The following is a 17,542-nucleotide window of genomic DNA, read 5'->3' as shown; positions in this document are numbered from 1 at the left end:
GTCACAAAGCATTTTAAAAAACCTAGTTTATGTAGTCAAAACCATGTGAATTCTGTTTGATAATGATATTTTTCAACACTCTTAGTAGAAAAGCCAAAAAATCAAATTTTTCCATTTTAACGATAGAGTATGAAATTTTTCAAAATTTCAACAAGTTTTCACTGTGGATACTTTTAGTAAGATGTATTTCATCGTATGAGCAATAAGATTTTATGCAAATTAGATTTTTTTATTTTGTTCCAGTCGAAACCCAAATGCACGGTGAATGGACCCTTTTCAATATATATGGTTCCTATTACCGTGCATTAGTGTAAAAGGCATGAAACTATTCGGCAATATTAGATTTATTGTTATGTTGTCATTGAGCTACTTTATTTTTAGTTTTTGAGTGAATATGGAATGGTTTGGACAATACAGTCAAACCTCCTATAACGGTTTTAATGAAAAAATAATGATTTAGACAATTTTATTTTTTTATGGTTTTTATTGTAAATGATGATTTGAATACACTTAAAATGAGTGCGCACACTACTAGCAACATAGTTGCACCATCAACAACGTTTCTTCGAGATTCAAAATTAAATCATGACGAAAACTATATGCACGGTAAATGGTGACATAGAACGGTACGAGGCGACCTTAATATTACATTTTCAAACATAATTTTTGAGTATTTTTTTGTTATGCATCACTAGTTTTAGATTTTTCCCTGAATTATTATATAATTGCACGCTACGTAGTGGTACCGTCATTTCGGGTGAAATTGATCACTTTTTACGGTTATTCTTGTCTGATTTCTATAATGTTGACAATGCTAAACAACTGAATGCAGGAAAACAAGTATGAAGGTGAGCCTGATTGACTCAAGTATCGAAATTTTCTAACAAATGTAATTTTTGTGCTAAAAAATATGTCTAAAATAAAAAATCGGGAGATCTCATTTCGGGGTGAAATTGATCACTTATCAATGCCATTGTTGTTAGTTCTCAAAACAACTTTACTTAATAAATTTGAGCTCCCTGAATGCCAAATTCTTAACAATACCATATTTATAGAAATAATGAATGTTTAAATTTTAAGAATTACGCAGAAAACGCCTAAATGTATGCAATTTCCTAAGGAGTTTCCTGATATATACCAGAAACTCAATTATTTCAACCAAATCAACGAATTGGTACGAGTTTTGGTTATGAAATCTAGTTTGGGGATATATATTAAGTATCCTCACAAACTTTCAGGATTATACTATGTCCAAATCCATGTCTAGAACTAGAAGCTAATTGATGTTCGTCAACACTGCACCGTACAAGATTTTGAAATTTTACATTATTTTAATAGAAATGATCATTTGTTAACGCAAAAAACTTCACAACACACAATTTGGACATACTTACGACAAATAACGTTCATTCACTGCGGGTTACATTGATATTTGTGCTCCATTATGAAAAAATAAAATCGAGTGACATAGTGATCAATTTCACCCTACTGATCAATTTCACCCGAATTTACGGTATTCTAGTGCGCTTCAAATTATTTGGAAAAGTTATATAATTTTTTGAAGTGCAAATTTTTCTTAAATGCACGGTGAATGGTAGCTTGACGGTATGGGTTTCAATGCCCCAAAGATATGAATCAACGCTTCTGGGAATACGGTTGACATTTTATTTCATACGGACGGAAAAAATATACTTAAGCATATTATAATTGATTACGATGCTGTACAGATTTATGGTTAACGTAGGTAAAATGTGTTCTGCTAAATTGCACCTGTATTTGATGAGATATTCCCGTTTTATTCCAACTCTGATCCATACCTGTGTGCTATCCATAATTGTGGGGTGACTGTACTTTGAAAAATTCCGTTGTCATCGTCGCTACCTACATGCAAATGCATGCTAGAGCGATCAGAGTATCAATTTGTCAAACAAAGAGCTAAAACTAATCATCAACAGCTAACTAGAAAACTAATCAACCAACATTATAATTGATAAATAAATTAATAAATCAATTAATAGTTATAGATGAAGTGTCTCTGGTTGTAACTCTTTTACATCGAATGACCCGTTTTGTTTGAAATTGTGCTGCAATTCAATTTAAGCGCGTTCTCCACGGATACGACGAGTCAGTTGGATGTCCTTCGGTATGATGCTGACACGCTTGGCTTGGATCGCGCACAGGTTGGTAATCCTAAACAAACCGATCAGATAGGCCATTCGCTTCCTGCAGGACCATGACGGCCGAGCTCTGGAATCGCAGATTTGTCTCTACATTTCTCCGGATACCACTACGAAGCAGAAAAAGTTCTTCATGGTGCGGAACTTCTTCGAGTATAACGGTCTATCGGTGTTGAAGTGTTATCCGAACCAAACTTACACGACAGATTTTCTGTGCTAACACACAATGTCCACAATAGGACGGAATTGACATGCAACAAATAATATGAAAATTGATTGGATTTTTATCAGTAGAAATCTCTCATAAGTTTGTGCCGGTCTCGAGCCAGGAAATAGATGAAGCTAACGTTATCCAACGTCAACTTGGCGGTTGTATCTCGGAAACAACATCTTACTTTTTGTGAACGGTACAATTGTTGTTTTTGAAGGGTTTATTCCTAGTTTCTCTTTTTGACACCAGGAGAGTTTGTGATTGAGAGCAATTTGCATCCTTGATGAAATAACGCTGTCAAATTTGCCTCGTACAATAATGACTACGTCATCTGCGTATCCAACAACTTCAAAACCCCTTCTTTCTAAGCTATCTAGCAGTTCGTCCACCACTAATGACCACAATAAGGGAGATAGTACTCCCCCTTGAGGGCATCCCCTTGTAGCCATTACAGTAATGCGCGAATCACTCAGCTCAGATGAGATCTGTCGATTTGCTAGCATAGCATGTACCCAGGTTGCAATGCATGGGTCGAAGTTTCTCCTCAACATTGCCGAACCTATAGACGAATAAGAAGCGTTATCGAACGCGCCCTCAATATCAAGAAATGCTATAAGAGCGATTTCTTTTGCATCAAAGGTTCTCTCGATCTTGTTCACTAACGTGTGCAGTGCTGAGACCGTTGATTTTCCGCTTTGATAAGCAAATTGGGATTTAGAAAGAGGCATAGTTTTCATAAATTTAGAATCTATATACTCGCATAATACCTTCTCCATGATTTTAAGCATTACCGAGGATAGGCTTATCGGTCGGAATGCTTTAGGGTTGGTTTTGTCCTTTTTTCCTGCTTTTGGAATAAAGACAACTCGAACTTGACGCCAATCATTTGGAATGTGTCCCAGAACTAAACTTGCCTTAAAAATCTCTACCATGTGTGGAATCAGTGTCTCTTCCTCTTTTTGGATAAGCGCTGGGAAGATTCCATCCATGCCAGCAGATTTGAATGGCTCGAAAGATCTCACTGCCCTAACAACCCTATCGCGAGTAAAAGCTTCTTTGGCAACCTTTATTGCGTCCCTTTTTGCTCCTGAGTCCCCTGATAGGAACCCGTGTGGAACTGAGACGTCAAGTCTGGCACCTTCAGCATTTAGACTCGTTTGTGGGATTGAATCAGGAAAGTGAACTCTTAGCATTTCACTCAGTGTTTCACGAGGTTCCACAGTGAGTGAACCGTCAGTCCTTTGAAGACTTCCCAAACCATTGGAGTGATCCTTCGAAAGAGTTTTATGAAGTCGAGCAGCTACGGGAGTTTTCTCAATGCTTTCACACATGAGAACCCATGATTTCCGTTTTGCTCGTCTCATTTCTTTGTTATACTCTGTCAGAGCCTTTCGGTATAGACTCCAATCAGAAGTGCGTTTGGCTCGGTTGAATTCCTTCCGAGCAGTTTTCCTGAGTTTATCAAGGTTGAAGTTCCACCATGGAACATCTCTGTTCGAACTAACTGTTTTGATCGGACAGCTCTCTTGATAAGCATTTAGAATTTTGTTTTTAATAGAATCCGAAGCTGCTTCTAACTGTATAATAGTCTGAATATTCGGCTCTATTATATAGTCTTCAGAACGGAGAATAGCTGAGTAGGTTTCCCAATCAGTTTTCTTGGGATCTTTAAACGACTTTTGAATCATTAGACCCCCTTCCCACTCGAAGACTATATGTTTATGGTCTGACATAGATATTTCATTAGAAACATGCCAGTTTTTTATTTTATCCGAGATGGATTGACTGCATAAAGTCAGATCAAGGACTTCTTGTCGTAAGATGTTTTCAAATGTAGGCTTATCACCGACATTGCATATGTCAATATTTTTGGAGGAAAGAAACTGCAAAAGATGCTCACCTCTGATATTTGTGTTTGTACTTCCCCATACAAGGTGATGAGCATTGGCGTCACAACCGATGACGAAGGGGATGTTGTGTTTTTGACTGTAAGAGACAAGAGCAGCCATCTCTGGAGGAGGAATGTCTTCTGCGTCGCCAGGGAAATACGCCGAAACCATAATGATCTCAGTACTGCCCCTAGCAGTAGAAACCTCCATCCTGACCGCCACGATGTCCCTTTTGATGAATTCTGTAATTGGAAAACATTTAGTATCATTGCGTATTAGAATAGCTGCTCTGGGAGAGAGCTGGCTGTCATCATATACCAACCTACACGAGTTTAGTTGAATACCTTGTATTCGAGTTTTGTTGACCCATGGCTCTTGAATCAGTGCCACGGAAAGGTGTTCTTTTGTGAATCTCCTGCAAAGCACATCTGTTGCGCACTGAGCATGATGGAGATTCACTTGGAGGATTTTAATCATTGCTGAGGCGTTCCGCATTTTCCGGACGTTTGCCGTCCTTCTTTGGATGTTGCGGATCATCAACTTTTGATTTTGGGGGATGTCTTAGATTTTGGTTTTTGTCCTTTCCCTTACCTAGGCCTGCTGGCTTATCCGCTATGGTCAATTTTACACTTTTGACATTTCCACTGCCTTTATTGGGAGCCATTGAGGTGACACCGCTTGGGCCAGGAAGTGAGGTCAAATATGCATCTTTTCCATCAGAGGAAGACAAGCTAGCCTGTATGGTGGGAGTTGGTTGTGGGATGCTACTAGAGGCCTCCTCAGATTTCTCTTGGGTCGGCTGTCCAGTTGGATTGTCTTTGGAGTTTGGGGTTGTGCTCTTTACTTTCCTCAACTGTATTTCTCCAAAGCGGAAGTTGAGGATGAACTTGGATTGAATGAGTTTTTCCATGGACGGTCCATCTACATTAAAGACCCACACCACATGCTTGTTGTTAGGAGTGAGCCGTTGCATGACACGCCAGTTGTTGGTTATCAGATCGTTCTGACTCTCGATGAGAGCTTTGATACGATCATCGGTGTATTGTGCGCTTTGAGGGAAGAAGGCTCGAATCAGTTCTGGACGTTGAATCTTATCCTCATCCATTGCAACCAACTCAACGCCTTCCAGGGGATTTAATGCAGGTGTTATCTCCTTTACCCATTCCGCAGTCTCCTGATCCTTACAAATAAGAACCATATGGCCAGACTTGTAGATAAGGTTAGAGAACTTGGGCTTCATTGTCGCGTTCCGTTGTTGTTCAACCCGAAGCAGCAGTGCCTCCTGGAGAACGTCCAGCTGAGTCGTTGAAAGTTGGGTCGTGGGGAAGTCTTTTGGGATTATTCCGACTCTCCTGCGACTGGTAATTTCACCGTAGCTTAGACTAGTCTGTTTTTTATCTTCTGGAGGGGGTTTGTTGATCGTCGAGGCTGTTGAGCTGTTGGTTTCCTGTTGCCCAACGCGCTTTCTCGGATTCAGGTGTTGTTTCATCCGTTTCTGCTTATGTTCTTCTTCAGCATTTGTAGACTTGTCAAGGTCCTGCCGAGTGCGTTTCGAAGGAGTTGACACCATAGCCTCACCCCCCGTGATTCTGGATAGGGCCTCAGGGCGGCTTAAGCCACTTTGTCGGAGCGCTTTTAGCTGCTTCCTTTGGCTCCGAGTGATCTTTTTGGTGCCAGTAGGTTTTTGTTTGTTCGCGTCATCTGTTGGATGTTGATCGGTCTTCCCATCAATAGGACCCGAGGTGACGTTCGATCCTGTGATTGATGGCTGCGATCCTGACAAGTTTATTGTGACTGTAATTCCATCCTCTTCGTCGTCCATTGGTTCAACCGAAGGATGGAGTCCTGGGTCGTTCGGGAGTGTCAGAGGGAGGTCGGTTTCCATGTTTTCATGCGAACTACTGAGAAGCTCATCTTCGGTCAGTCCAAGCTTACCAAAAGCATTCTCTGTTTCCGTTTCGTCCGACTGGGAGAGGCAGTCGTCACCTTTTTCGAACTGAGGGAGGCAGTCGACACCTTTTATTTTGGTTTGATTATTTGCACTCATTTTTTGGTCCCACGAGTCGCTGGGGAAAGACGGTCCGCTGCATCATTGCCCCGCCCTAATGCAGTAAGAGCTACATACTGGAGAGTTCGCCCTGGTGCTCTCCAGGCTCCGTTAGCGATTGAGCATATTTTAAACCCCCTCAACCATTCATCCATCAGCACGGGTCGCATCACACCTTGGGATTGGGGTTACCTGATTAGTAGATTTTTACTACAGGATCAGGCAATCCGTAGTGTTATTCTTAGCCAGTTGAGACAACCACTACCGACACTACACGGCTATCTAGGCTGCTTGGAAAAGAAGATAACATTGAATATTAACTTCTATGAACGACCAAGCAGCCGTAAAACCGTGATTGCTTACAACACTGCTTGTGAGAGCATCGCGACTAAGTTGCGTCGTACAATTTTCATAAAAATCTGTTGATGCATGACTATTAGATGCGCCTTAAGTGTTAAAGTTTGTGTCAGCATGTTCTACAACAATTATATAAAATAAGCATATCTTTCGATCGAGGATTGAGTACCACGACTTTTCGAACATTTATTGTTTTTGGGTCACCCTAGAGTCCATGTGCATGTGCCAAAAAGATCGCTTACCTTGCAACACGTGCACCGTAATACTCGCCGGTCGCGTGTTGGACGGTGCACAGGTGTAGTTACCGGCGTGCTTCGAATGGACCTCCTTGATTGTCAGAACGCTGGTGGCCGGCGACAGGATGTGCGAATAGGGCAGAAAGCCACTTTGGTTCAGCGCCCATTGGTGCAGTTGCTCTTCGGCGGCAGAAAAGCCCGCGGTCAAGTCTGTGGCCAGCAGCTCGCCGGAATCTAGCAGTGGAGCGTCCAGAAGGCTCATCGATCCCGATGGCACCGCGGCCGGGTTCAGGAGGTTCAGCACGTTGAAACCCAAATTGCTGTCGTCCACCATTGTTGGATCCTGTGGTGGCAATTGGTGTGGATGATGTCGAGGATGGTGTCGATGATGATGCTCTTGGTTTCTGTGGTGGTGGTGATGATGGTGATGACCGTGACCATGATGAAGCTGTCCATCATGGGACTGGTCCATCGGCGTTGGGTAAGGCTGGTCTGATACTTCGTCCGTCAAGGCTGTACTGTCAACCGGTTGAAATGGCGTAACCGAAAAGCCATTCTGCTGATCGAAGTTTACCATGCTCTCTTGATGGTACCTGCAATAGGGAATAATCAATTTTTTTTATTATGTTTTAAAGTGAATTGTGCAGTTGGTTAAAAGTTTAACGCCATGCTAACGAGAAGTGAGTGCATTTAAATTAGTTGCTAAAAGCATGTCCCTTATCCATAATGCAATGATAGTAGCGAGCAGAGAGGTACACTGAATCCTCCATTTACGTAACAGGTTGAAAGTATGTAAAAATAATTAGACGTAAATGGAATCATTACGTAATTTGAAATTTATCATTTTAACATGCTGTTTCTCATCACGAAAATCTGACATGGAACAACTTACTTTCCTGCGCTGAATTACGCAGCGACGTAATAGTCATTACGCAATTGATATTAGTTGTGTAACAGATATTACACAACGCTGTTCTATTACGCAGCCGTTTTGACTTACGTAATGGATCATTGCACAACCTTTTTCAGAAATTGCAAATTCGCCTTCCACGAAATTGCAACAAATGTTGTACCGTCAAGCTACCATTCACCGTGCATTTAAGAAAAAAATGCACTTCAAAAAATGATATAACCTTTTCAAATAATTTGAAGCATACTCAAATACCACTACGTAGCGTACAATTATATAATAATTCAGGGAAAAATCTAAAACTAGTGATGCATTACCAAAAAATACTCAACAATTATGTTTTAAAATGTCATGTTAAGGTCGCCTCGTACCGTTCTATGTAACCATTTACCGTGCGTACAGTTTTCGTTATGATTTGATTTTGTATCTTGAAGAAACGTTGTTGATGGAGCAACTACGTTACTAGTAGTGTGTGCACTCATTTTTAATAGTAGTCAAATCTTCATTTACAATAAAAACCATAAAAAGTTGAAAAATTGGCTAAATACTTATTTTTTCATTAAAATCGTTATAGAAGATTTTACTGCATTGTCCAAACCATTCCATATTCACTCAAAAATTAAATATGAAGTAGTTTAATGACAACATAACAAATAAATCTACTATTACCGAATAATATCATGCCTTTTACACTAATGCACGGTAATAGGAACCATTTATATTGAAAGGGATCCATTCACCGTGCATTTGGGTTTCGACTGAAACACAATAAAAAAATTCTAATTTGCATAGAATCTCATTGCTCATACGATGAAATACATCTTACTCATTGTATCTACAGTGAAAACTTGTTGAAATTTTGAGAAATTTCATACTCTATCGTTAAAATGAAAAATGTGAATTTTTGGCGTTTCTACTAAGAGTGTTAAAAAATCTCATTATCAAACAGAATTCACATGATTTTGACTACATAAACTAGGTTTTTCAAGATATTTTGTGACTAAAACTATTTCATTTCATCAATTTTATCTTATTTTGCTGACGAAAGAATAATTTGTGAAAATTGTATGAATATTCTGTAGGAATTTGTATATGTGCACGGTGAATGGAGGCCGCACGGTGACTGGTGACTTAACGGTAGTCCAATACCATTCAATGAGAATTGCCTCTTTCTCGACTGCTATTCACTCAGAGTTTTCAAGCTGAATTAGGGCTTCAAAAGCTGGGAGTTGTCTTGGCCACGTCTTAGTGACAGCATATAGTGCTGCATATATCCTTCTTTTTCTTAAAAAAAAAAACATGGGATCGTGGAATGTTTGATGTAAATGTGATTGACATAGTCGTTCAGACACTGTTCAATTATTTGTTATAAGGGATGGATAGGAAGGAATAAACTCAAGATATTCTGCTATGCAAGTAGAAGCGGTAACCTTTAGATCAGAGACGAAATAAACACGTTATAATGAAGTTCAAACTGTGTACCTATTCCAGTTCTAAATTCATTACCAGAGTTGCTTAATATCAATCATATCAGCTGATGGGTGATGGTCTAAAACTATCACTATCACTTGCGAACACTTTGATTTGACAACCAACAGCAGTGATGCGACATCGCACTCTAGATCATAATCACTGCGGAATGAGTGATCACGTGGTAATTATCCATGCGATTACTGTTTTTCAGTGACCAACAAATAGTTTCATTCTATCTGCAACACTGTCAAAAATATCGTACTGATAAATTGCCATTTTAACTTCTTAATTTAAGGCTAAACTTAACCCATCAGTGATATCCATAGTCTATCGCCATCAATGCACTTGTGATGGAGTTTACAGCATGATGTTGATGTGATATAAATTTATCCGAATTGTATCGCAGTCGGCCTGTACAAATCAGCAAATTTGAAGCGTTGATAGTGACAGCGAGCAACTCTGTTCATTACCCAAGTTCGACTAATTACGGTAAATTTTTCTCAGCGCTTCGCTTTCACTCAAGTACCTCAAGTACCATAAATATTTGGGCAACGGCGCACGGAACAAGATTCAGTTTATTTCGTATTTGAAAATATTATCGACCTCGTTATCTTTTAGACAAAAAACTTTAATTATTATTTATCTCTTTTGACTCAAACGTGATAAAATTTCACAGATTATAGCAAAGCAGGGGGCTAAAAGGTAAAGCAGGGGGTAAAAGGTAAAGCAAGGGTAAAAGGTCAAGGATGTGCAAAACTTAACAATCTTTTGGAAATTTCTGAATCTCCATACAATAAGTTTACATCGAGGGAGAGGGAATAGGGCTGAAATGATTGACAATCTAAGCAACCGTTGATACCTGACGTTACCACGCCACGCATGTTCCCATTCCAATTATTTTTGGAATCCTGATCTTCGAGTAGAAAGCACCACTTCTGAACATGGAGAGAGATTTATGAAGAGTCTCATACAAACTGCCATAGACTCATTCATGCAGCTAATTTACTCAAAGCAGAGGCGCGTCCACGTTCGCAACTATGGGTAGGACAAGTGTTGGCAAATGTTTTTTCACAGTGAGCAAAGAAAAATTTTTAACCCTGGACTGGAAAATGGAAGTTTCTATATTTGAGGGACTCGCATACTTTGCATACTCGTAAGTGACATTTTGGTCGGTTTTGAGTTGAGTGGAGGAAATTGTTCTGTTTTCAAGCGTTCTAACGATATTTTCAGGTATTTTTTTTCGCTCAATAAAAAAAGAAAAACAGTTCTTTAAAGACCGGCTACTTTCTTTTTTTTTTGAAACTAAACCTAATAAGAGCCAGGAGACATGAGTTTGATTCTTCATAGTACCAGAGCAGGCATTTGTCTAATATTGAATACTTTTTTTAGAATTCCTAGTGACATTACGACAAGTATTACTGTATGTGTTTTCTCATGATTTTCACTAGAAATTGCATCAGAAATTTGTTCAGGTATTTGCCCAAATGTTCATATATTACTCCGGAAATTTCTAAAAAAATTATTTAGTGATTATTTTCAAATCAATTTCTCCACTAATTTTCCTAGGGAATTTCTTCAAGAATTTTATTTGGGATATCTCAAGAATTCAATATGGATTTCCCTAGGGGAACGGAAATTATTCAAAGATTATTTCAGAAAACATCTGAATTCTTCCAAAATTTCTTTGAGAAATATTTTAAGAAAGTCCTAACTCCTCCAAGACTTTATCCATCGATTTCCCTGGGACATTCTCCGATTTTGTCGTCAAAACATCTTCTAAAATTCAATCAATAACTTCACCATAATTTATAAAAGCCAGGATATATAAAAGATTTCACATAGGGATTTCCCTTAAGATACCTTCAGCAATTGCTCCAGAGATTCCATCTAAAATTTCTAAAGAAATTCCTCCCGTAATTATTTGAGATTTTTTCAAGTAAATGCTGGTTTGCTGATGACAAAAACGTAATCGCTTATCTGATGACAAGAAAAGGAAAAGCCTTTCTCGATTTTCTTCCAAACATGTTCAAGAGAATCACATTTCTTTGATCGCTGTACGCAGTTTAGAAGAAATTTCATTTCAAAGAGGCCTCTCTGTAAGACATTTCTTGACCTTTTCTTGAGCAAAACTGCATACTTAGCTTAAGCCTTGATAAAAACAATTTTTTCATGAATTCTTCGAGGAATGCCTCCAGGAAAATTCTTCTGGAAAATAAATCCGTGTGGTTTTCTAAAAGTAAATCCTAGGCAAACCTCTCGTAAAACAGGGGTAAGTTTAAAAGTCACCCTTGATGAACAAGGTTCTGTGAAACAACTTTTGGGCTTTTGAGGAAGTTGTGGAAAGTTTCCTTGATAATTTGCCAAGATAATCGAAAAATATTGGATAGAATCTCTATAGAAATTTGTGAAGAAATTGTAGTGTTCAGGATTAAGAAATTGACAATCATCTATAAAAATAAGTGAAAGTTACTACCGACTGCGCCATGTCGTAAACGAATCCGGCGAATCTTCGAAACACACGTATCGAGCAAACCGAACCTTTCAATCCCAAACTATTCCCAAGACTGAAAGCGCAGAGCAGCGCTCAAAGTCGAGAGCCCAAACCGAACCCTTTTCCGATCTTTCTTTCCATTTTGCATTCCATTCCATCTCTCCCATGTACCCAGGGTTGCCAATGGATTTAAAAAAATGTCTGGCGATTTCAAAATAAAAAGTTTTGCGAATTCTGGCAGACACCATTATGCAGGTACGCTACTAGATCCAAATTTCGACAATAATAGGACGTAGAAAAAGTTATCTAAATTCACTTCAGCACTGAACCTTGAGCTCAGCCTTTTTAAATGCATAAGGCATATAGGCATATAGAAAACATTTTAGTATTTCAGCAATGGAATTTATCGTGTTTATCTTAATTGATAATATCATATTATATCCTTTATATTAATTTATCCTTTATATTTAATTTAGATCCTGGCACTTGGATTTTTATAATTGTAAAAAAAATCCAAAACGATTAATTCGTGCGAAAGTTACACCGTGCCAAACGCCTGTTTTTAAAATCTATATCGAATTTATATAAAAACTACGCTCTAGTAGTCACAGCTCAAACTACTACCGTAAATTTAAATGAAATTTAAAAGCTGAAATTCCATCCCATAGTAATCGAAGTCACTCGGATAACCCCTCTACTGACAGTATCTTTTTTTTTAACTACAAAATAAAATATTTGAATCGTGATGACTTTTTGGTTTGTCGATAGATTTGTTCAATTTTTTCAACAGTTTCCAAAAAAGTTCTTCTATTTTTGAAATCTGTATCAATTTTGATCGTTGGTTAAGGAACCAAAAAGAAATATTCAGATATTCGATGGGGACCGAAATTTCCAATATAAAATTAATTTGGCCGTCATTTTGTTTTCCACTCAATGAATTAAAAAAAAGATATGGGATAAACAATGACAAGTTTCAAGAAGTTTTTCTCAAAAAATTCATAAAAAGCTGTCTTCTAAGGAACAGAAAATGATGTTTTTCATAGTTTTCGAGATCTTTTTACGGCCAAAGCGAAAGCAAATACATAAATAATCATTACTCAAAAAACGGTCGCAGCAATAGGGTCCTAAAATGTTTAATGAAATCTTGTTTTCATTTAATATTACGAAAGAGCATGTTACTGCAACTACTTTAGCATTTTTTACCGCTCAAATATCGCATAAATCATATTAAAACTTTAATTTAAAAATTGGATCCATAAATGAACCTTGACACTTGAGAACATGTTTGACGTTCGCTTAGTCGACAAAAATACCACAGGGGTTCAACTTTTTAACACCGGGGTTGTTCTTTTCTGACATTTCGGAAGGGACACGGAAAACAAAATACACCCAAAATTTGAGTTTGAACCAAGGGGTGTGACAAAATTTGAAAAAAAACTTAAAAAATGTTTTTTGCGCTTAAACCATCGGAAAACATTAGAAAATTGAGTAAACATATGTTTTTGACCTAAACTTATGCGTTTGGCACTAAAATTGGGACAGGGCTTTAGGACCCTATTAGCTTCATTTTTTCACAGCGTTCTCTCATCAAACTATTGTTTTGAAAAGCGGGCAACCAAACATGAGAAAAAATCGTGGTTATGGCTACGCGTCGATCTGTGAAGTCTGACTGAATTTGAAAAAGTCTTGCAGAATGGGTAGTTTGTCTTTCTGTCTTTTTCTCCGTTAAAAGTCTTGCAGTGCCAGATTAATCTTGCAAATGGCAACCCTGCATGTACCGCCCTCATGCAACGATACCGAAGATCATACGATGCGCAAACATACACAAACATTCATCACTTTAGCTTCAACGTGAAACGTCAAAGCTCAAAGGCTAAGCTCGTTGATGCTGGAATATACACGCTCAACACATTTCACTTATTTTTATAGAAGATTGTCAATTTCCTAATCCTGAACACTACAGAAATAATCGGAGGATAAATTTGAAAAAAAAAATGCTGTAGTGTAAACTGGTAGGAAAACTGAAACAAACTTTTGAAGATTGCATTTTTTTATTTCTGAGAGAAAACGTGGATGAATTCTTGAAGGAATCTACATGAACAGGCGGAGGCATTCTTGCAGCTATTATTGTCAAACACTCTGGACTAAATCTTTATGATTTTTTTCGACAGTAATACCGAAGAAATCTGTGGAAGATCTCCTAGAGTAACAATTCGGTTGAAGGATTAGTGTAAAAATATCTGAAGAAAATTCTACAATTCAGAAAAAAAACATCAAAGTAATACCTGAGGAAATATCTAATTACTTTGGAGTTCCAATAAATTCAAATTGATCAAATTCTAGAGAAATTCTTCTTACCATCCTTTGAAAAATCGCTGGAAGAATTTCTGGGAGAATCGATAGAGGAATTTTTAAGTTAGTTTTCTTTTTTTAGTTCAATCGTGGGTAGGACAATCCTTTGACTGTCCTACCCAGGTTTTTTCGTGCGTAGTACATGTCCTACCTGTCTTACCCACTTCCCGCGCCACTGACTCAAAGTATTAACAAAAGATTTTTCAACCACGTCAAATTAAGAGATGCTTGTTGTAGAGTATGTACACTTCTTTGTTTTCGATGAACCTATTCAACATTAGTTTTACTGCATATACAACATTAACTCTAGTTAAGTATTAGCTCAAAAATACGTGCTATTGGTTCAGATATTTCTCTTTGAGTAGAGGCTTCAAATCCTGACCAGGCGAGGATGTTTTCAGATTGAAAGTTTTCTTGACATTCCACGAAGAAAGTGACTACATTCGCAAAATAGTGTACATGTGGCCTTGAAAACTCTCAGTTGATCTGTTGATTATTCCGTTTTTATCACTAACACTAAGTTGAGAATCAGGCTCTTTCCCAGTTTCGATGTAATTATAGCATTATAGGAAAAGAGGAAAGATAAGAATAAAAATGAAAAAATATATGATTTTTTCTTCACAAAAATAATGATCAGCTTGACACACTTTCGCGTTCGCGTATTATATAAATATGATCCATCTCATAGTGCATAGTACATTTATGTGACATTCTGACAAAAAATAAAACTACAAGGATTTATCGCAAAATCATACTTACTGATGCAGTCAAATCCCATTAAAAAACCTATACGATCAAACGATCGAAAGGTTGTAACGTTCCGTCTTTTCGTCTAAAGGTTTTTTGTTTTCTATATTAATATATTTTTTTGTTGATTAAATTTCATAATATGTTTTTTTTTTTGTAAATATGTAAATAAACTATGCAAACTGATTTGGAATATTTATAAAAGCACCAGTACAACAATTTTGGTTTGCTATAATTTTATAGCAACTTTTGATAATTTTAGAAACCATTTAATTTCGTCTAATATTGTTTAAATGTATGTGTAAGTGTTAACTGTCAGAATATATGAATACGCATTTTAAAGCATGAAGATTGCATTTTCTCAAATCTTTGCTCATTTTTATATCGTTTTGGCTGAAGAGGGGAAGCAAGCTCGGTGAACAATTTACGTTTTAATTCAATTTGAAGGTTAGTCAGAAGTGCAAAATGAATTTAATAAAAAACTGAAAGTAGTTTTAAGTGTAGTATAGTGAGCATTAATCTTTTCTTTTGACGAACAATAGTTTTTTGATTATTTTTTCACGCGGAACAGAGGCTCTGCTCTCGAGCAATTATTTATCGTACAAAAGGTAATTCTATTCTTCGAATTCTACATACTAAAATAAAATAAAATATTTAAATCAGATTGCAATTGTTTGAGTTAAATTGCAATGACAAAACTCCCGATGTTCTGTCAGGAATAATACTAGATCATCACAAAAGATACAGTTGCCTTTAATGTGTCCCTTTGCTTAAGTATACACAGTACCAAAAAATAATGTGATTTACGTCTTCTGGGATGCACATAAAAGAAGCGAGCCGAATGACGTGAATTTTTGTCCAATTTCAAATACATTAGTGTCTGATTCGGTAAATGTCGATCACGGTTCCATCATTTTTGTATCCTTTAACATGTAAAATTACATTTTTTGTTCAATACGTCTTCAAGGACACATTTTTGTGTCGTTCCATCACTTACATCATGTGCCATTCAGTCATAACCAGAATTACGTCCAGAGTAGTTTTCATTATTTTTAAGAGTGTAAGTTTCATCGTTCTGAATTGACAAAACTTCCAAATGCATAAATGTTACGTTAAGGTGAAGATGAATCGAAGCCAAAGTTCAAATTTTCAAGAGCACGGATCTGGAGAACCAAGCATCCGTTTAAGCTGAAAACTTAATCGATTGGTCACCAGCTGGTGGTGAGCAATCGATGAGGTTTTCAGCTCAAACGGATGTTTGGTTCTCCAGATCCGTGCTCTTGAAAATTTGAAGTTTGTCTTCGATTCATATTCACCTTAATGGAACCAACTTAAATAGAAACTATGTAAATTGAGGTTTTAGTGTATTACGAACTTTGAAACATACGTTTTGCGATGCACTCGCTTTCCGTCCTGAATATCAAAAGTTTGCCATTAAACAAATTCGAGGAACACACAACTGGTTTGCGCCTGTAGTTATGCACTTCGACAATGCTTTTGCTCATGCACTACTTACCAGAACACGTAGTCGGGATATTCGGTAGCTCGCTTCAGTTTGCACTCCAGCCGCAGCGTTGATCCTTCGTCGATGTGCAAATCCGGAGCTCCCACGATGTCTGCAACGGCATCTGCAATTGGGGAAACGGGAAAAAGGAATAAATTATTCTCAGGTCTGCTGGTTGCACATTGTCAGTTCCGCCTGGATGGCGGCAGGCATTCGCCTTCAGAATTCATGTCGGGATAGCTCTCTATTTTCTTGGAAAGCTCATTTTTGGCGAGCGTTTAACCAATTTGGGCAAAAACCAATCAGCATAATCTTCTTTGGCAAACGGATCGACCGAATTCCGACCGGTATCGACGGTTTTTGCCTGCAGTTGGTTTCGTTGCACACATAGAGTCGAAATATGGCTGATGTTTCAATGAAAACAATGTGAGAGACGGCTGGGGCAACAACAGAATGAATAAATTTCTCGATTCGACTAAAGTTTTCGACCGCATGCAACCACATAATCCCGGTCACACGAAGGGCGAGAGTAATTTAATTAAAATTTCCATTAAAGGGATTTGAGTAGTTTCCATACTTCTGATTAGATTTATAACCATTAGATAGTTAAAATATATCGCTCTTCTAATCTTGATACTGTTGATTGTTTTGAATCAACCGACCCTCTATAGACTAACGATGGTTCTTTTCGAATACATTGAATCCAATGAATGTATTGAATATATTGAATATTGAAAACATATATTAACGTCTCTCATGATTTATATTTTCTAGAAGGAAGGTGTGCTCAGAAAATATATTCGGAAAGACGAGACATTTCTACACCCAAAGCAAAACGATTGAACGATTTGCTGTCAGTATTGGAAAAGTTCGCATCATGAAACAGCTCATGAGTGCATACCAATGCATAACAAATATCACAGACTTTAATAGAAAATCAAAACTTTGTCTTAAGAACAAGCTTTTGATGTTCAAACAAAATTTTAGGCCAGCCATGTTGTTTGTTGTACCAATATAGACTAGCAGTTGTAATACCAGAAAGAAAGCCCTCCCTCCCTGGCATAGTACCAATGAGTTGCATAGGATATCCAATGTTGAAATATTGGAACAAATGTCAAATAAAATAATTAATAATTTCAGGCAAAATC

At 37.6% G+C, this 17,542-nt stretch overlaps 1 protein-coding gene across 1 annotated transcript; it reads right to left on the bottom strand.

The window, feature by feature from the left end:
* Positions 1 to 6,867: 6,867 nt before the first annotated feature.
* Positions 6,868 to 16,518, bottom strand: LOC110681398 (probable nitrile hydratase; the record flags this gene model as incomplete). Its single annotated transcript, XM_021857141.1, has 2 exons — positions 6,868 to 7,510; positions 16,407 to 16,518. Coding segments are annotated over 2 exons (755 nt in total), but the record flags the coding sequence as incomplete, so codon positions are not given.
* Between the last annotated feature and the right edge of the window lie 1,024 nt (positions 16,519 to 17,542).

The sequence above is a fragment of the Aedes aegypti genome, unplaced genomic scaffold (genome assembly GCF_002204515.2).
Source record: "Aedes aegypti strain LVP_AGWG unplaced genomic scaffold, AaegL5.0 Primary Assembly AGWG_AaegL5_hic_scaff_805_PBJ_arrow, whole genome shotgun sequence".
Lineage (NCBI taxonomy): Eukaryota > Metazoa > Arthropoda > Insecta > Diptera > Culicidae > Aedes > Aedes aegypti.
Note: the sequence above shows the minus strand (reverse complement) of the source record. Positions and strands in the feature narration are given on the sequence as shown.